Genomic DNA, 18,118 nt, shown 5'->3' on the forward strand with positions numbered 1-18,118 from the left:
TTTTTTTTTTTTTCCTAAAACCATCTGTCATCAGCTTTGTAAATTTTAACCAGCTTATCTGCGAATTGCTTTTGTCGACTCTCTTGTACTGCTTTTTCTATTTTACGTAGAATCGTATATTGGCATCTTGTTTGAGAAGGAAAATGACAATTATGGAATTCTACAGTCATATAAATAAATGTTGATTGATAGACTAACTAATAGATTCGATTTGCCAGATATGATAAATATACTTTGGCTGACTCTTACTTAACAATTAAAAGACGGTTCACGTGATAAGACGCACGTATGATGATTAGGTACGAAAGCTTTTTTTACTTGTTCTATATAAAAACCACGCACTATTATCTTCATAAGCGTAATAACTGTTCCACAGTATTTGACGTAAAATATTATTTCTATACTTATCGACGACAGTTTTTTTGATTATAGTAAAATATTTCGGAGGAACTGCTAACGACATTACATAATATAAACCATATAATACTACTGACGTCAGATCGGTTTTAATCTTTTATCTTCGATATAATATTTTAGCGGAATATAATTTTTTATGGATTCAAACTGTAAATTTTTTGTTCATCTTCTTATCGCCAGTATCGCTTCGTATGTAGCTGAACACACATATATTTGCAGGTATTTGCTTAAAGTATAAATATGCCTATTAAGATTCGCAAATATTCTGATAAGAACGTCTGTCGATTTGTATGTTACCGTCATTAGAACACTTAAACCGTGCATGATCAGAGTTCTGGCTTCGAACTACAATGTCGCAGAACAGAGCAGACAAAATATGTGCGAAGATGGCCAATGCCTATTAGGAATAATAAGAGCATGTGGAATTTTGATTTATTTGTCCTTGCACGTGTAAAATGATTTTCTTCGTTCTGTTACATGTCATATGTAACGTAGATATTCTTCTACATTTATCGTACTAAGACATGGCTCAGATACGGGTCATCGGACTGCTATCCTGTGTTGTTTCTAAGTTTTATCAACATAAAACTGATCACGATCTATTGCACACATCCTCCATGCCCTAATGCTAATAATCAAGATTACAACCATATTTAAATTAGCAAATTTTTATGTTGTGAATTTGCAATGGAAGAATCGAAATCACAATTGTTAGCGATACTTTCTCTTTCATAAATTATGATGCATATATAAATTTTATATTATCTTATGTTGCGTAAGGAAAATACGTTTTGTTTACAGAAATCAAAACAGTTACTTCTGTTTTAGTTATTTAGTAGGCCGTCAATAAATTGACTGTGTTCTCAGTCACAAGAACTGTAGAATAAAATCACTACAGGGGTCTGACCAACAACGCAGAGTCGAGTCGTGCTGATATCTTATCAGCGAGAACGTGCAGGGCACATGGGTCATTTGCTGAATGTAATCTATATGTATGTAAAAGATTTTGGCGTTGTAGGATGATGTTCCGGATCATTTCCAATCGCATTTACAGTCGCTAAAAAATGTGTCTTTGTTTCAGCATGATCCTACTTACATGACATTAATTTTCTTCTTGATTTTTAACTTAATACAGCAATAATTAGTTTTGGAGTTTGTGTTTGTTGCTGGAGATGCACTATAACTGGAATTCCTGAACATTAGACAGCAAGTTTTAAAATAGAATCAGACTATGTATTGCGATAAAATCGATTTGCTGATTGTTGAGTACGAGAATACTTGTTAATTAATGTCCTGACAATACAATCCAAGGTTAATGATGATAATATATATTTGGAAAAAGAAATGTGAAAAATCGTTAATGATATTTTTTTTTGTTCGATGCAATACAAATATTGACTTAAAAAAAAAACTCACAACAAAAACATTTTTTATTCCAGATAGAATTACTTTAAATGACGTCCATATTATGCGTGGAATTTCAATTTTCCTAATGGCCGCACTTTTTCGGAATTCTTTTTAAATGCGTACTTAAAGTTAAGTTTCATTGTTTGAACTCGAGATCGAGGGCTTGCACAATGAACGAAAGAATATCAGTACTTTCTTCGATCTAGATAAAAAAGAGAATGTATGAATATTAGCTGAATTGCATTACTTCTAAGAATTTAATTTTGATACTCGAGTAAATACTTACCACTTTGCTAGTAGGTTTTCCACCACCGTGACCCGCCTTGGTCTCTATTCTAGCAAGTAGTGGATTCTTTTGATTTGGCAGTTTCCCCAATGTGTATTGAAGTTGAGCAATAAGTTTCAAACTATGTAGAGGAACAACACGATCGTCGTGATCCGCAGTAAGTAAAAGAGTTGCCGGATATTGTCCACCGTTTGGTGGTGGTCTGACATTGTGCAGTGGCGAATATTTAAGTAGATTTTTAAAATGCTTCTCATCTTCGGAGCTTCCATAATCGGAAACCCAGGTGTAGGCAATGGTAAATTTGTGAAAGCGCAACATATCCATCACACTGAAAACATTAGAGGAATCCACCATAACTTACATTTCCCTTAATAAATTGAACAACGTGCATCGTATTTTACTCACCCAACTTGTGCAATGGCTGCACCGAAAAGATCGGGTCTTTGATTCATACAAGCTGCAACTAGAAGTCCACCGTTACTTCCACCCTGAATGGTCAGCTTTGCAGCATTGGTATATTTTTTCTCGATTAAGTACTCGGCAGCGCATTGAAAATCATCAAAGACGTTTTGCTTGTTGAAGAGTCGGCCATCATTGTGCCACTTCTCTCCGTACTCTCTGATTTCGCAATTAGTTTTTTTTAAGGATATTTTTACGTTTCTTCAATTAGGAACTTATCACTTCAGTTATCGAGTAATTAGTCTTACCCTCCACCACGTATATTTGGTATGGCCAGAACGCCATTCAAGTGTTGGACGAAAACGAGTCTTGTAATGCTAAAAGCTGGCTGAATGCTGACATTAAATCCTCCATAGCCGTATAGCAGGGCTGGCATTGAACCATCTAAAACAGCATTTTTTTTTGTCACGATGAACATTGGAATCCGCGTACCATCCTTTCCATTGTAAAAGATCTGTTTGGTCTCATACAGATCAGAATTGAAATTTTTCACTTTAATTTCCCGGAATACCTGAAATAAATTACGTGATAATTGTGTACCATTAGCTTTTTTTAAGGGAGGGGGGGTGGTGGTACGTAATTTGATTTATGAAATACTTCAACAAAATCAGTAGAAAAACTAACCTTTGGTTTTTCCTCCTTCTTAAGGTCAGTCCTATAAATGATTCCAGGCGTCAAGAACGAAGTAAATTCATAGAAAATTTCCGAATATTTTTTATCACCCGAAAATCCTACGATTGTACCAACATCCAGAGGAAACGATCTAAGGACCTCACCATTTTTAAGACTATGCAGTTGTAGAACATTCTGCAAATGGAAAAACCTAATTGTAGCTCAATTAAACTCGAATTCTTATCTTCTAATTCTCATATGATTTTTTAATACCTTCACATCTTCGATGTAACATGCAATAAATTTATCCCCGTCTACAGCCGTGGCCCAGTCTAAGACATTCGTGGGATGTTCTGGCAGTAAATCGATCCAGAATTCTTCCGCGTAATCATCAAGATCGATAGAAATGAGTTTGAAGTTAGGTGCATTTTTGTTGGTACGGAAAATGGCTTTTGAACCATCGTTCGTTACGTACTGTGTAATTAAATGCAATTATTATTTCCTTATACAAGGCTCAGCGACGTATCATAAGAAAATGCAATAAATACTTCGTAATCAGCTTCCAACTTGTCAACAACTTGAACGAGCGGAAGTTTCCCTTCTATTTTGCAATCGGGTCCAAGTCTTGAGAAGTATACCAAATTATCGCGACAATCCTTGACCGGCGTGACAATTAGCCAGTTGCCACAATCCGTAACCTCGGCCCCACTGTTTAGAATGTTTGATTAGAATCACCAATTACCGAATTCGGTAATTTTTAATATTTCTTTTCAGGTTGGTCACAACACAGAATCAATTTCTTTTACTTACATCATCCACAAGGGTTCTTCAGGAAATTCAACTACTAGGATATCATCCGATTGTGGTGTACCTACACGGTGATAACACAATTTCTGATTCTGACTACCTTGCGTTTCCGAACCGTCCGTTTTACCCTTTTGTTCAGGATAATGAGCATAAAATACTCCCTTATTGTCGTGAGTCCACGTAAGCGGAGAATATTTAACCTTTTCTAGTGACTCCGGGTAATGTTCACCTATGGAGGAAAAAATGTATATACATTTGGTTCAATCGCTATTGCAAATATTTGGAACATTTTGCATTTATCGCGATAATAGAAATGTAGGAGCACTGTTAAGAGTGAACAGTCCAATGATTACCAGTTTTTGTGTTCATGAAACGAATGGTACTCCAATCAGAGCCACTGCATGAGAATCCATAAGCAAAAAGGCTGCCATCCTCACTAAACTTGCTGCTAGTAATTGCAACTGTGCCATCGTCAGACAAAGTATTAGGATCTAAGAAAACTCGGGGTTCTGAATCCAATGTATCTTGAACGTACAAAACGCTAAAAGGATGCAATAAATGAACAATTTAAAAATATTGTTATTCACTACTTGTAATTGTCAACAATGATAATGTCTGATGCAGAATAACCAAGTTGAGCACAAACCTTTGGTTTTGAAGACCAGTGTTTTTATAGAAGTAATACTTATCACCTTTTTTCTCAGGACATGAATATTTGGGATAATCCCATAGTTGTTTAAAACGATCGTGTATGTCTTGGCGTGATTTGCAAGCTGCTATATATGGCTTTGTAATTGCATTTTGGGCATCCACAAAGGCTTTTGTTTCTTCCGAATCAGGGTCCTCTAACCATCTATAGGGATCTGGTATCTATAAATTTGAGAAACGTACAATCTTAAAAGAATATTCATTTCTTGTAATTAAATGTTACAGGCACGGTACATATCGTAATAATAAATGATAGGAACAACCAAAAGCGATCTAACCTCAATGCCGTGATAATTATCAACAACGGTCTCATCCCGACGCACGTCGGGATACTGTAAATTGTGGGTCATGATCCTATGATTCGTTAAATGCGTGAGATTCCAGTTTTTATAAAGCTGTAAAATATAATAATAAAAATTCATTAATAATTCGCATCCATCATGATTTCTTTGACATTCGAACAAATCATGTCAAGAAGTTGTAGCTAATCAGTTATACTTACGCGAGCACTTGTCGTGACTGAAGCTAACTGTAAGAGTTGCGGCGTTCCCTGTGTTTTTCTGACTATCGGAAAACACGTTTTCGAAGCAAACTGAACACTACGAAAAAGATGTCTGAAGCTACCTTCGCAAGCGGCTGTGCTGTATAAGATATCCTTGGATAAATGTGATGACAACTAAAAGATGAAGGAAAGTGGATAGAATCTAATGGATAACGATGTTTTGACGATACACAAAAGACTATGGGTACGTTCACAAATTCACTGCTTGTACTACGTGTATCATTGTGTCCCTATTTATCTGCCTGCAATGGGTGAGACACAATCATGCTCGCAATACTGAAAGTGCATTTTGGAACGTACTCTACACTGGTTATTCCTCTCAAAAGGAGGTAGCCAAGCATCTGGAAAGGAAGAAAAAGAATATACCTTTTCACGTCGAATGGACTAGTTGTACAAGAAGAATTTGGAAAACCTTATCCCCCATTGGTCAAAATTGGTCATCATGTGACCATTCTATCGCATAACTTTTTCGTGATGTCCGAATCTGGCAATGAATAATCTGGTTTTCCGAGTTATCCATTTTGTACGACTAGTCTGTTCAACGTGGGAAGGTACCTTGATGTTGCGTGAATATATTCTTCTGACCAGAAATATGGCCATCATTTGGCTACCGTTGATTTCACCTAACGGTGAGAGACCCGAATGTACCACACCACTGAAATGGAATTCCCCGAATGATTATTCTCTTGAAACGCCGATGTATCGAAAATACAGTAGATACTCTGTTATCTTTCTGATTATACCGGTCCATTGTAAATATGTTTCAGATATGCACCGTTATAACAGACCATGGTTATAACAATGTCCTCTAGGAAATTTATTTTTTGGCCCAGTTTAGAAAACAGTCGGTCACGATGCAAACTGTAATTTTACCATCTACTTACACATTTATTTGCATTTTTTCTGCTGATGGTAAAGTCTGGAATGTCTTATAAATGTTGGTATCTCTTTACTGATTCCTTGTCAATGCCAACACTAATCAGTAATAGGAAAAAGATCGAAGTAACCGCAAAGCAGTAACACGTCTTGAATCTCCTCGAAACGTTTTTACATCAGATTTTTTTCAATAGTATAGCAAAAATAATTGTATTTTGTAATAAAAATTTTCACGTGGATCTTGGCAGCAAATACAGTCACACACTTGTTAGTTACATCTAGTACGCACATGAGAACGTACCGTTTACTTTGTCAGCTGAATCAGTGAAATCGATAGGAGCATTAAAAGAAGAGCAAAGTCATTTAAGGAAATTCGAAGAAGTCGCTATGAGGTGTGACTCTTTTCGCGCTTGAGGTGTGTCACAACATTGAACCAGTGACGTGAATATTGTGCGCAAATACTGGGTAAAATTGCAGTACAATGCAGAGTGTAATCAATTCAGTTAAGGGTACTGCACTTGGTGTTGCCGAGTACCTAACACCGGTTCTCAAGGTAAATTCATTGATTTTTGTTAGTTACATTTGTTATACTACTCTCATATTGATTTTTCTCTGTTTCATAAGACATTCAGATATTTGACATGTTCATTGGTAAAAGGCTCTTTTATAGACAACATTGTTAATACATATAATTTATATTTGATGATATTCAGGAGAGTAAGTTCAGAGAGACGGGTGTTTTGACTCCAGAAGAGTTTGTGGCTGCTGGTGATCATTTGGTGCATCATTGTCCCACCTGGCAATGGGCTACTGGCGATGAGGATAGAATCAAATCATACTTGCCAAGAAATAAGCAATTTTTATTGACAAGACATGTGCCATGTACGCGTAGATGTAAACAGGTGTGTATTTCAAAATATCGATTTCTCTCACTGCCTTTGTTATATGTGATGATGTTATAAAGAAGTGAATAATTGTTTAGATTGAGTATTGCGAGGATCAGGAGCGAATTATAGAAGCTGATGATCCTGAAGGAGGATGGGTAGATACTCATCACTATGATACTAGTTTAGGCGGAATAGAAGAGAAGGTTACAGAAATGACCTTAGGGGAAGCACAACCAAATCAAGATGCTGAAGCAGGAGAGACCAATGAAGATGATGAGGATGATGAAGAAGCTGCAGACATGGAGGCTTTTGAAGTTAGTGGTATGCTGGATGAAGAAGACAAGGTAATTTTTTATTATATGTTTCAATATGTAAAATCAGGTATCATGGAGTATAAGACACTGATGAAAAATATTGACCCTAGTATGCAGCAGAACCTGCTAAGAAATCGGTAAAAGAGAAGCGAGACTCATTCTCCGAAGGTGAAATAATTCGTACCCGAACGTATGACCTTCATATTACATATGACAAGTATTATCAGACACCTAGGCTTTGGTTGTTCGGATACAATGAAAGTCGAAAACCACTTTCCGTGGAAGAGATGTATGAGGATGTTAGTCAAGATCATGCAAAAAAGACAGTTACCATGGAAAGTCATCCTCACATGCCAGGACCGCCAATGGCTTCCGTGCATCCGTGTCGACATGCTGAAGTTATGAAGAAAATCATTGAAACAGTTATGGAAGGTGGAGGCGAGCTGGGTGTTCATATGTATCTCATTATTTTCCTAAAATTTGTGCAGTCGGTCATTCCCACGATAGAGTACGATTACACTCAAAACTTTATGTTAACTAGCTCAGGCTAATTCGCTGGCGAATCAAAAAAAAAGGCTAACTCGATGGAGCTACTATGAGCTTAAGAGATGCACGCAATTTCGTGGATTCTGCCTTGATTTTTCTCTATTTTTTCTTTCAAGTAATATATTTAATATAATACGAGTGTCTACACTCACAACTATTAATTATAAATGTGCTCACAATATATTTCGCTTGGCATATGAAAAAAGGTAGAGAGAAAAAACAGAACAATAGAAACCAATGAAAATATATAATATATAAATCGCTAAAATATCTTTGCTCACGTCCAAGTGACTTTTGAGCTATTGTTGTGGCAAATAAGTTTATTTGTGCCCGAGTATTCCGAGAAGATTTAGATTTCAGATCCACCAATGTGATCCCGGTCGATTTAATACTGTCTTTTACATAATCAGCCATTGATATTAAGTTTCAGATTGAACAAGAGTACACATGGTCAGATCCATAATACTGTATCTCTTAAACGATACAGATCTTGTGGTTTAGTTAAATTTTTTAAAACGCTACTTGTCGCATTACACGAATAAATAAAATAAGAAACTGAATGTTGGATATTAATTGATTCTAGATTATGTCACTTTCAATATTTTATTCCTAACTTATTTCGTTAATTTATTACAAGCTCTCTCCCGTTCTTCTCATTTGAGATTTCTTTTTTCGTCATAGTCACCTTTTTGGTAACAGAAATTTACAAATCAATTGATCCTAAACGATAGTCAGGTACTCGGACGCAAGCTGCAATGGATCCACGTGATAAGACGTTACGAGTCGCACTTTCTGACCATCCTGAGTGGTGAACTCAATTGTCTGTTCCTCATTCATTATTTCTTCTTGCTCTTCTGATCCCATTTGATTTACTACAGCTACAGCAGTAGCATCCGTATCTTCATCCTGGATAACAATAGTTTTTCATAACAAAACAAGTTTCTACATTATTATGCGACACAACGTACCTCAAGTGCTTTGACGATGGCTTCCGCATCGGTCTGGGAAGTAGTTGCTGAAGGAGGACATTTCGTTTCTTCAGTAGTGCCTTGACCTATTCCTTCTATTCCAATTGGCTGGTGTACTTGAACATTCAATTGTTCTGCTAATTCTTGCGATACAACACCAGAATGCACTCTAATGGTTTGTCCGTCATTCAGTTGACTAACAAATTGTCCCTGTGAGAGTAACTGCCGCGCATCTTGAATAGACAATGGAATGGGATTGCCTTCCTCATCGGTGATCTAAGAAAACGGATTGACGATTATAGGTTTGTCCTCCACTCGTGTTTTTATTGATTCAGGTTATGTTATGTATTATTTGTTAGTAACAAAATACCTGAAGCTGTAGATCGGATTCTGAGAGTTCCATATCCATTCTCTCTTGAGAATTCTCATGGCTTCGTCTCTGTTGCGGCTGTTCCGGTACGATTTCCCCATCATCCGCATCCAAGGATGGCAATGATTGGCCGGTGGTTGCTGAAATTTCTTCCTTGTCCTCCATAATACCAGCATCCACTATTAGTATGTTTATAAATGTTTGACATTAATATTCGCTAGCAAATTGTACAAAAACCAATGTAGACATAAATTTTACCGAAATGCAGGGTCCTAGATTGATTAGGATTGTCAGGATCTTGATAAGAGACATATATAATTTGTGGAGTACCATCACCGGAACCTTCATCGGCGGCAATTAGTTGAGCCATGTGATCCCCGAGTGAATTTTCATCTCCTTCCTGAGATCCTGGCAAAATTTGCCAGACTTCGCCAATGGCGGAACCTTCCGCCAACTCGCCCATTCCTATCATTTTATTGTCCCTGTGTACTTTTTTATGTTTCGTCAAATTCGAACAGTCTGCGAATGCTTTTCCGCAAACGTCACAGGAGTATGGTTTCTCTCCTGGAAATAATACCAATTCAATACTGCTGTTGTTTTGCTTTCTCATAGAGGATGCTATGTAACGGTGGAAAATTTCCCTGTCGAGATTTTCATGTCACCATATTCAGAATGTGCCAAAACGTCGAAAAAAAAAACGTTTGGAGAAAATGTCCGGATGTATGTGTGTGTGTGAAAATTCAAACGTGTATAACTTGAGAACGATTTTAGCTACAGCCCCTAAATTTGGCAGGCACGTGCAGCTCTATAATCCCTTCATTGGCTATAATTTTCGTCATGATTCAAGCTGCGGCTCGGATTTTATGTCGTTTTCAAATTCCCAAAAAAAGGACGTTATCACTCTGGCGATCGCAAATTTTACGATAATCGTCTAAATAATTCTTGACAGAGATTTGTATCCAAGGTTGGTTGGTACTGCATTTGGGCCGAATTCATCGAAAAGTTTTGATTTTGATATTTTGAATTTTTCGAAAAATTGAAGTTATCAATATAACTCCTGTCAACTTCGACCGATTGAGTTCCAATTTTCCAAAAGTATAGAGTATCATTTAGCCGTGACATGTCTCAAATTTGGCGGAGATCGGCAACACGGATCTGATTATACATATATTCACGTTTTTGAATTTCAGCCGATTCAAAAATATTAGGCCCGAAGAGATCATGCAAGAGATTTATGAGATCATGCAAGAGATAAATGTACGAAGTCCCTATATGAGGAAGCCAAGAATTTTAATTTTGCAATTTGCTTCCTCTGAATCGTCAGTAGTAGATAAAGATTCATCTATGAGGAAGCCAAAAATTAAAAAAAAAATGAAAAAGCTTTCTCATATAGGGACTTCGTACACTACCTACGATTCGTAAGAAGCAAGTTGCAAGTTTCACCTTGCAGCTTGTTTAATATTTTTGAAAGTAAAAATGCTACAAATCCATAAGCTTGCCTGTATGCAATCGAAGGTGTTTCTTAAGAGCCCATTGTTCGGTGAATCCCCGATTACAATGAGCACACTGGAATGGCCGTTCACCCTTGTGTCTTCGCACATGACACTTCCAAGTGTCCTTGTGCAAAAAACATTTGGCACAAAACTCACACTTCCACGGCCGCTCACCAGTATGTCTTTTGACGTGTAATTTGAATTGCGAGGAAGTTGTAAATTTTCGGCCGCAATAATCACAACAGTATGGTTTCTCACCAGTGTGAATTCGCATGTGCTCTTGGAGATTACCATTTTGGGAGAAACTTTTTTGACACACTTCACAAGTGTACGGCTTGTGACCAGTGTGCCATCTATAATGTAACGTGAGACTTGTTTTGTGCGCGAATTGCTGCCCACAAATTTCACAGAAATATTTTTTCTCGCCGGTATGTGTCGACTGATGGTTTATTAAATTCGCCTTAGTTTTGAAGCTTGCGCCGCAGGACTTGCATATGTAAGGTCGGTCGTCTGAATGGACCAACTGATGTCGCTGTAAGAGTTGTTTGTGCTTGAAACTCTTTCCGCATTTGTTACATACGAATCTCCGACCATTGTTGTGTTCAGCTTCTTTGTGATAGACTACTGAACTTGGGTGATTCAACACTTTACCGCATATATCACAAGGAAAACCTTTATCCGACTTGTTTCCCTGAGGATTTAACGTCTAGGTTCAAAAACTTAATAGTAAAATTTACTGTTGATATTCATTTGATTCTTACCTCGTGTGTTAGCATGTGACCCTTAAGACTCGTGAGATAAGCAAACGTTTTATTACAAATATTGCACGTAAATGGTTTTTCATCGTGATGAACAACTTTTATGTGCGTCTCGTAATTTTGCTTAGATTGAAAATGCTTTTGACATTGTTCACATTCGATGTGCTCTTTTGGACTATTTTGCTCGTCAATGGCAGGTGTCTCTTGCACGGTGATATTGTCAGATACTCGTTTCTCTGCAGGGATGGCAGGTTCAATAGGGCCAACTTCATCGATAATATTTTTTATCGACACATCCCGAACATTTGTTTCGTTTTCTTCAATGTTTATTATACCTTCTCCACTGTGTCCTGCAGTTCTTTGATGAAGAGCAAAATTGTCCCTATTACTAAACTGCTTCTTGCATTGGCTACACTCATACTTCACACTTTTATGGAAACTCCTGTAGGGAGAAACAATACAATTGTACGATTTTCTCAAAGGATCTGTTATATATTACATTGTATTTACTTATGCATAATGTATCTGCTACGCTGTAGAAAACCTCGGCCACAGAGGTTGCACGTAAATTTATTTTTACGTCGCCGTAGTTTAGGTCGCCCTCGGCCACGGCCACGATTTACAATGACTAGTTCACCCAAGTCCTTGCCTTCCTGAGTTTCCAAATGCCCAATAATTTCTGTATTAGATAGAATGCGTTATGTGGTAATTTATTAAAATGTCAATTGCAAATCAGGATACTAAAATACAACCTTCATGACCATCAGGAGTTGGAACATTTAGGCGTTCCTCAGTATCATCATAATCCTCTTCTTGATTGTCATCATCTTCTTCGTCGATCACACCTTCTTCCTTGAATATCCTCTCCAATTCTTTACCTTGGACTGCTTCCATGAATCTATGCGAATTAACTGTTTAGAATGTTAAACTGACAAACCGAATCTTCAAAAGTCAACAGACCTTTTGGGAACTTTACGTCTTCGACGACGTCTACCGTCGCCATCCACGTCATCTATTTCTTCCTCTTGCTTATCCTCTTCACCTTGGCTAGTCACTTCTGGTAGTTCCTCTTTCAGAATCTTTTCAATAAAAAATGAGTTGAAATAAGAATGTTGAGAATATTATCTATACGAAGAATATGCTTTACCTTATTGTCTATTTCAGTGTGTATTTTAGGCGGCCGACCTCTTTTTCTTCTAGGTTTACTTAAGCCTTCCATTTGTAAGCTTATTTCGTGCTCAGCAGTGTATAAAGTTCCATCAGGCATAACTACAGATGAAAATGATATTGCAATACGTGACAAGTGCAATAGATTTATTATTATGTAATAGAAGTGACCTTTTTAAAATATTAAAACAATTACTTTTGATAATTATTTGTTGCTCAATTCCTTGATCTTCATTATCCTGATTGAAACCATCTAATTCTGGAGTTTCTAATTCGATTTCTGTACTTTCTCTTTCTGCTCGCAACCGATCTCTTTCTGCCTTGCGTTGTTGCTCCACTTGCTGCTTCCACATTTCTCGAATTTTTCTCTGGCCATCCACGAGCAACTCGAAGAATTGCACCGTGGCTTCTAGCTGAATATTGCATCCTGGACATATTGTCCTTGGTAATCTTCCGTCGTCCCGTATCTTTACAAAAGTAACATACATTAGTATCTTACAATTAACATATTCCTTATTACTGATAAAATGATTGAATGACATTAATACAGTTTTCTAGAAAAACCTTTACATTTAATATGTAAAACCTTACAGATCATATTTATAACAATAAACCATTTGGTTGTTTGCTGGAGACAAAATAGAAAATATAATACTTTTGTTAATTTTTTATTATATTTGAAAATAAGAGTGACCAATAACTTGTGTGATGATCTATTGTGGAACAATACATAGAATGGTTATATTTTGTCACATTACATTCAAGATTATGTCTAGAACAGAAAGATGAGAACTGGGCTCTGAATATCAATTGGAAATCAATTTAATTAGTAGCTTTCAAAAAGCAGCAACATTCTGAGTTTAGGCACATATGGAGTGTAACTCGTTTCAATGCTCAAATTGAAACAGTAGTAAAGGTATTGGGATAACCTCAAAATTTCACTTCCGATAATTTCTTGGCGGCAGAAAGAATTTTTCCAGGATATATTATTCACAGAGAACAGAAGAGCCGTGAAAATATGTGCAATATGTTGATTCGTGTAGTATGGCAGGACCGGTCAACGAAAATCAGTGGAGCCTCCATATTGTCTATGGTAGGAAGTCAAGTTAGGGACTGAATGAACTGTAGTACCTCGCGAATTATCATACCTTGAGTGGCAAGTACCGATTCACCATGGAGCTTAAATCGGGTTCATCACCGCTGGCTGTGTATAATAATTCCCCGTTGCCATTGTCTTCTGCACAGAGCCGACAAATCGCCGAGTCATAGAGACGAACGTCCATGACGGCGGTAAAAATGGTGAACAAAGCTTATACTGCAGCGCAATTGAGCTGAACTTCGTAATGGCTAATGGCGACGTAACTCCAAATCTTGTCATGTCTTGCGTATCTCCTGTAATTCAAAGCTCTTTCTTCTCGTATTTCTGCCGAATCTTTTTCCAGGTTCTCATCGTGTTTGATTTATTTTTTTCAGCCAAGGTCGCAGAACAATACATGCGCAGATACCGTGTGTCTCTTTCAATAATTCATCTTAGGCATGGTCAATTCCAACCTAACTAGACAGGGTGCATTTTTAAGGGTTTGCACCCTAAGAAAATAATAAATACTTTAGAGATGCGTTTAAATATTTACCGTTTCAATCTTAAGAATATAAAGATGAAAATGTTGATTTATTGCAACTTTACATTCCTATTACCCCCTATTAAAAGTTACTAAAATACTCTTAATATATTCATGATAAATTGGGGTACTAAGATAATAGAGGTGGAATATTCATATTTATATAGAACTTTTGAATTGTGTACCATGTAACTTGGGATAGAAGTGCTTTATTAAGATAAGTCAAATATTATACACCTCAATTTTCTCTTTACCTAACAGCTACATGTGTCCTTAATAATTACTCGAAAATAGTTTACGCCGTAACAAATGTAACGGGAGTAAATTATTACGTACATATAAACTAGGATCAAAGACATTAAAGTCCACTTTTTGTAGTTTTTCTAAATATATATCAATGCAGGTAGCTGGTAGGAAAATTAATTTAGCATCCTTGGGCACATCACTTTTTAATTTTCGAGCCTAAAATAAAAAGATAAATATTAAATATTTGATAACAATAATCATATAAAATTATTAAAAGATCTTCTGTCATCAAGAACGTTTCAGAAGTACAAACTTTGTCTAGATGCTGTTTTGCTTGAGACGCAACATCAAAAATTGTGTTACTTAAATCCTGTCCAGATTTTCCACGAAAAATGTTTTCCTCTGAGACATTGTGTTTCATTAATATGTCCCGTGGAAGAACTATTACTCTTCTTTGAGCATTGTGAGGAATAGAACGAAGCAATGTAACAATCCCATGTGCTTTACCAAGATGACTAGCAGCGTGATCTGCATGTATATTTTGTATACCATTAGCTTCCAGTAATAAATAATAAATAGATGAAACTGTATTCTCTGAATACTTTTCCAAGGATTCCAAGTCTGCAAATGTTGAGAGGCCCATCCTTTCAGCACGAGAGTGGATTAAACGCTTGAAGTATCTTTTTGAAAGTTTATACCTTTGTAATACCTGAAGGAAAAATTGAATAAGATTTTTCCCTCATTAGCAAATATGAATTATCTGTAGCATTTCCATTTGATATATATACCCTGTGCAATTCCAAGGCTATGGGACTCCTAGGTGGAACACCATCATATATCTTATTGAGAGAGTCTTCCCAAAACTTGAACCTCATTATTCCTATATTATTTTCATGGACTTGATCCTGAATTTGAGCAATTTCTATATTAAATGCTCGTACAGCAAATGCTGCTGGTACAATATTATTTGTTAATAAGAGAGTACATAGAAAATTTTCATAGTCACTCTTTCTGCAAATGATAATTATTTAGATATTGAGAGAGGTTTGAAACTAAGTAGGAATAATTCTATAAAACAATGTTTTTATAAATATACCTCACTAAGTCCATACAATATTCAGCAGAGGATTGTTTGTAAGACGTACTGGCGTCTCTAAAAAATTGTACGTGGATTTTTGGTCGTAGAAATGGAGTGAACTTCCTCATCTTCGGAATCGTATAACTTTGAGTTTTTAGGTTATGATACAATGTGAAAGAAATAGAACTACGTCTATACAGTTATTATTAGCTATTTATTAGATATATTGGTATTATGAATGCCGAACGCGAATTTTTAAATTTCAGAAACAATATATGATATACATTATTGCACAATATAATTTCGACATGAGCTATCATAGAATATCAGAAATTGGTTAAATGAAATTTGCTATTGAGTCTTTACAAATCTCAAAATGTAATTTTATTGATAACTTAATTATTACAGAAAGCAAATCGAGCGATAGTACTAACAGACCATTGTTTAATAACTTTTAAAAGTTTTTTATGGAAATCCGTCATCGTCCTCCTCAGCCATTTCCTTAGCTAACTCTAGATCCTGTTGTTCTCTTTCCCTGCGTTCTTCGGCCGATTCTAAGTCTTTTCCATATGACTTTGGGGGATATCTCATTGCCTTAACACTCTGGTTATGAAGATCCAAGCAGAAAGTAATGCGTTGATGGAACGCCAACAATGGCTCCCTGGTGCAGTAAATATCTGTAGTTTCTTTGCTACGCATGTAGCCGTTTTCCGGATCCAGGGTGGCTTCAATCACTCCATCACGAATAGCCTTTGCAACTATGAATTCAGCATCTACACCAGAATCAAGTCCAAGTTTACGAGCAATGTCTCCAGGTGAAATGCGAGAGTATGACAGGCCAATTGATCTAATGGCTGTTTTGATGACATTATGCCTCAAACGTAGAATAAGAGTGAATGTATGGTCTGCTCTGAATTGTGGACCAAAGTTCTCAAGAACTTCGCCAAATCGTTGAAGATTTCCCAATCTCACTGCCTGTGTTAATTGAAAATATGGTGCAAGCGCTCTTCGAACAGGAGCTTGCCTAAAGATTTGCCTCTCGGGAATATCTCCTAGCAATAGTTCAACCGTTACTGCAAGCTTCTGGACGGTCTGACGAAAACCGACGGCCGTTGTTTGGGGTGCTTTGCGCATGGCTTGAACAAGGTACTTATGTGCTGCAGAATACTCTAATCTTGCAGCTTTAATCCTTCCCAAATAATACAAGAAACGAGCCCATTCATTATTACTGGCAGATTCAGGAAACGTAGATTTCAGCACAAGTTTATCAGCTTGGTCATAAAGGTTATAATGAAGATAATTACGTAGTAGACAATTTATGAGTACAGCTTGTCCTTCATAGTCATTACGTAGGGTAGCTGTACGCAGTCTAGAGTGCAGGAAGCCTCTAATTTTATCAAGTTGATCCGTTAACTCATAAGCCCGTGAATGGTAAAAATAACACTTGGCTGCGATAAGATCGATTGTTCTACGATTCTGTGCAACAATTTTTTGTACTAAAGCTTCGGAGCATTGTACAGCCTCTTGATATTTTCTTGTGTCTATTAGACGCACCAAAACCAACAAATGAATATATGCATCAATCTCAGGAAGAAGAGGAGACGCAGAACTCCGAAATCGTTGAATAGTAGCCTGAGCACCCTCCGTATCCATTGGTTCTTCCACCCATGCTAAAAGGGCTTCTCGTTCAGCTGCAGAGCGTGTATAGAAACCTCCGATGACTCCACGAAGTACCACAGGATTAAGTTTGCGTCTAGTATTCGGAAGAGCACGCAGAACACGAAGAATGAATCTGGGTTCTTTGTTCTGAACAGCTTTTTCAATTTGCCGAGTATGCTCTCGTAGATCGTGAATTGTTAGTAAATCCACATCTTTCTTATCCCCGGTATCACCATCACCGTTTGATACTTCAGTATTGCTAACCTCCACTTCCATTGCTTCCAAATTTCTGCCACCCAGCACACCCATCTTCGGTTCACAAAGAAAACGAGCTTTCTCTTTCTTGTATTCGAGAAATTATGAAAAGTATTTTATAGTCTCGTTGTTAAATATCACTCGAGTAAGACATCAAATTATTTTAGACACGAGTGGTGCACTCTCATCACCCAATTCACATCAACCCGTTTTATTGTCAGTAAAACCGATTCACATGATTTCCATGACGTTACAAAATTCACTAGCGGAAACTAGAAACATTTTTCAATTGCATTCTATCTGCCGGTTTAAAAGCTGAACTATCGCCATCTTAAGGTAACTTTTGACGACTGCATTTAACGCAGTGTTGCGCGTATACCCTTAGGCTTGAAGTATCGTCCTCACAGTTACGATTCAGAGGAGTAGGAGACTGGCACATGTCCCCCATTAGGGATACAGCCATAAGGAAAGGAAGGAAGGAAGATGAGTAGGAGATGCGCAACGCTACGGTTTTAGGCGATACCAAAATCATGGCGCTAAATCTTAGTGGCGCGTCTTGCAAGTAGGATTTTGTCATCATCGCCTCCGTCGACAATGCGAATCCCGTCGTAGCCGAGCTAAACG

The 18,118-nt window shown here is 37.1% G+C and overlaps 5 protein-coding genes across 14 annotated transcripts; 1 reads left to right on the forward strand and 4 right to left on the reverse strand.

Moving 5' to 3' along the window:
- Positions 1 to 1,819: 1,819 nt before the first annotated feature.
- LOC107274111 (prolyl endopeptidase) lies at positions 1,820 to 6,275 on the reverse strand. Of its 6 annotated transcripts, none has more exons than XM_025091393.1 (14): positions 6,143 to 6,275; positions 5,814 to 5,913; positions 5,199 to 5,372; positions 4,975 to 5,091; positions 4,635 to 4,858; positions 4,342 to 4,529; positions 3,992 to 4,217; positions 3,730 to 3,889; positions 3,455 to 3,655; positions 3,194 to 3,376; positions 2,818 to 3,080; positions 2,516 to 2,728; positions 2,111 to 2,438; positions 1,820 to 2,026 (listed from the first exon to the last, which is right to left on the reverse strand). In XM_025091393.1, exons 1-14 carry the CDS (start codon positions 6,154 to 6,156, stop codon positions 1,961 to 1,963), a joined length of 2,457 nt encoding a protein of 818 aa, XP_024947161.1. In that variant the 5' UTR covers positions 6,157 to 6,275; the 3' UTR covers positions 1,820 to 1,960. The 6 variants fall into 6 exon arrangements, with proteins under 6 accessions (XP_024947161.1, XP_024947163.1, XP_024947162.1 ...); XM_025091395.1 differs by having other exon boundaries at positions 5,844 to 5,913; positions 6,143 to 6,261; XM_025091394.1 differs by lacking the exon at positions 6,143 to 6,275 and adding an exon at positions 5,564 to 5,599 and having other exon boundaries at positions 5,814 to 5,873.
- LOC107274113 (ubiquitin-like-conjugating enzyme ATG3) lies at positions 6,250 to 8,441 on the forward strand. Its single transcript, XM_015752898.2, has 4 exons — positions 6,250 to 6,687; positions 6,848 to 7,036; positions 7,117 to 7,365; positions 7,446 to 8,441. The coding sequence occupies exons 1-4, from the start codon at positions 6,616 to 6,618 to the stop codon at positions 7,884 to 7,886; spliced, it is 951 nt and encodes a 316-aa protein (XP_015608384.1). The 5' UTR covers positions 6,250 to 6,615; the 3' UTR covers positions 7,887 to 8,441.
- A 29-nt stretch (positions 8,442 to 8,470) lies between these two features.
- LOC107274109 (zinc finger protein 287) lies at positions 8,471 to 14,103 on the reverse strand. Of its 5 annotated transcripts, none has more exons than XM_015752888.2 (12): positions 13,786 to 14,103; positions 12,834 to 13,104; positions 12,618 to 12,739; positions 12,431 to 12,549; positions 12,223 to 12,368; positions 11,981 to 12,149; positions 11,474 to 11,912; positions 10,719 to 11,418; positions 9,478 to 9,783; positions 9,220 to 9,398; positions 8,850 to 9,125; positions 8,471 to 8,787 (listed from the first exon to the last, which is right to left on the reverse strand). In XM_015752888.2, exons 1-12 carry the CDS (start codon positions 13,918 to 13,920, stop codon positions 8,602 to 8,604), a joined length of 3,048 nt encoding a protein of 1,015 aa, XP_015608374.1. In that variant the 5' UTR covers positions 13,921 to 14,103; the 3' UTR covers positions 8,471 to 8,601. The 5 variants fall into 5 exon arrangements, with proteins under 5 accessions (XP_015608374.1, XP_015608375.1, XP_024947158.1 ...); XM_015752889.1 differs by having other exon boundaries at positions 10,719 to 11,403; positions 13,786 to 13,920; XM_025091390.1 differs by lacking the exon at positions 13,786 to 14,103 and adding an exon at positions 13,567 to 13,704.
- Positions 14,104 to 14,438: 335 nt separating this feature from the next.
- On the reverse strand, positions 14,439 to 15,832 carry LOC107274114 (NADH dehydrogenase (ubiquinone) complex I, assembly factor 6). The gene is made up of 4 exons (XM_015752899.2): positions 15,599 to 15,832; positions 15,291 to 15,513; positions 14,816 to 15,211; positions 14,439 to 14,718 (listed from the first exon to the last, which is right to left on the reverse strand). The coding sequence occupies exons 1-4, from the start codon at positions 15,706 to 15,708 to the stop codon at positions 14,530 to 14,532; spliced, it is 918 nt and encodes a 305-aa protein (XP_015608385.1). The 5' UTR covers positions 15,709 to 15,832; the 3' UTR covers positions 14,439 to 14,529.
- Positions 15,833 to 15,934: 102 nt separating this feature from the next.
- On the reverse strand, positions 15,935 to 17,961 carry LOC107274112 (probable 26S proteasome non-ATPase regulatory subunit 3). The gene has a single exon (XM_015752897.2). It carries the CDS (start codon positions 17,546 to 17,548, stop codon positions 16,046 to 16,048), a length of 1,503 nt encoding a protein of 500 aa, XP_015608383.1. The 5' UTR covers positions 17,549 to 17,961; the 3' UTR covers positions 15,935 to 16,045.
- Positions 17,962 to 18,118: the final 157 nt, after the last annotated feature.

This window comes from Cephus cinctus, unplaced genomic scaffold (assembly GCF_000341935.2).
Source record: "Cephus cinctus unplaced genomic scaffold, Ccin1 Ccin1_scaffold2329, whole genome shotgun sequence".
Classification (NCBI taxonomy): domain Eukaryota; kingdom Metazoa; phylum Arthropoda; class Insecta; order Hymenoptera; family Cephidae; genus Cephus; species Cephus cinctus.

Bases quoted from the DNA above. Each gene is read 5' to 3' on its own strand.
- LOC107274111 (XM_025091393.1), bottom strand. The intron at 4,859-4,974 runs GTTAGATCGCTT...TCAAATTTATAG, and splicing joins ATAATTATCACGGCATTGAG to ATACCAGATCCCTATAGATG. The intron at 4,530-4,634 runs GTTTGTGCTCAA...GCATCCTTTTAG, and splicing joins ACTGGTCTTCAAAACCAAAG to CGTTTTGTACGTTCAAGATA.
- LOC107274113 (XM_015752898.2), top strand. From the start codon at position 6,616: ATGCAGAGTGTAATCAATTCAGTTAAGGGTACTGCACTTGGTGTTGCC. The intron at 6,688-6,847 runs GTAAATTCATTG...GATGATATTCAG, and splicing joins ACCTAACACCGGTTCTCAAG to GAGAGTAAGTTCAGAGAGAC. The intron at 7,037-7,116 runs GTGTGTATTTCA...ATAATTGTTTAG, and splicing joins GTACGCGTAGATGTAAACAG to ATTGAGTATTGCGAGGATCA.
- LOC107274109 (XM_015752888.2), bottom strand. From the start codon at position 13,920: ATGGACGTTCGTCTCTATGACTCGGCGATTTGTCGGCTCTGTGCAGAA. The intron at 12,550-12,617 runs GTAAAGCATATT...TTTATTGAAAAG, and splicing joins ACACTGAAATAGACAATAAG to ATTCTGAAAGAGGAACTACC. The intron at 8,788-8,849 runs GTACGTTGTGTC...ATTGTTATCCAG, and splicing joins CCATCGTCAAAGCACTTGAG to GATGAAGATACGGATGCTAC.
- LOC107274114 (XM_015752899.2), bottom strand. From the start codon at position 15,708: ATGAGGAAGTTCACTCCATTTCTACGACCAAAAATCCACGTACAATTT. The intron at 15,514-15,598 runs GTATATTTATAA...TATCATTTGCAG, and splicing joins TATTGTATGGACTTAGTGAG to AAAGAGTGACTATGAAAATT. The intron at 14,719-14,815 runs GTTTGTACTTCT...TTTTTATTTTAG, and splicing joins CAAAACAGCATCTAGACAAA to GCTCGAAAATTAAAAAGTGA.
- LOC107274112 (XM_015752897.2), bottom strand. From the start codon at position 17,548: ATGGGTGTGCTGGGTGGCAGAAATTTGGAAGCAATGGAAGTGGAGGTT.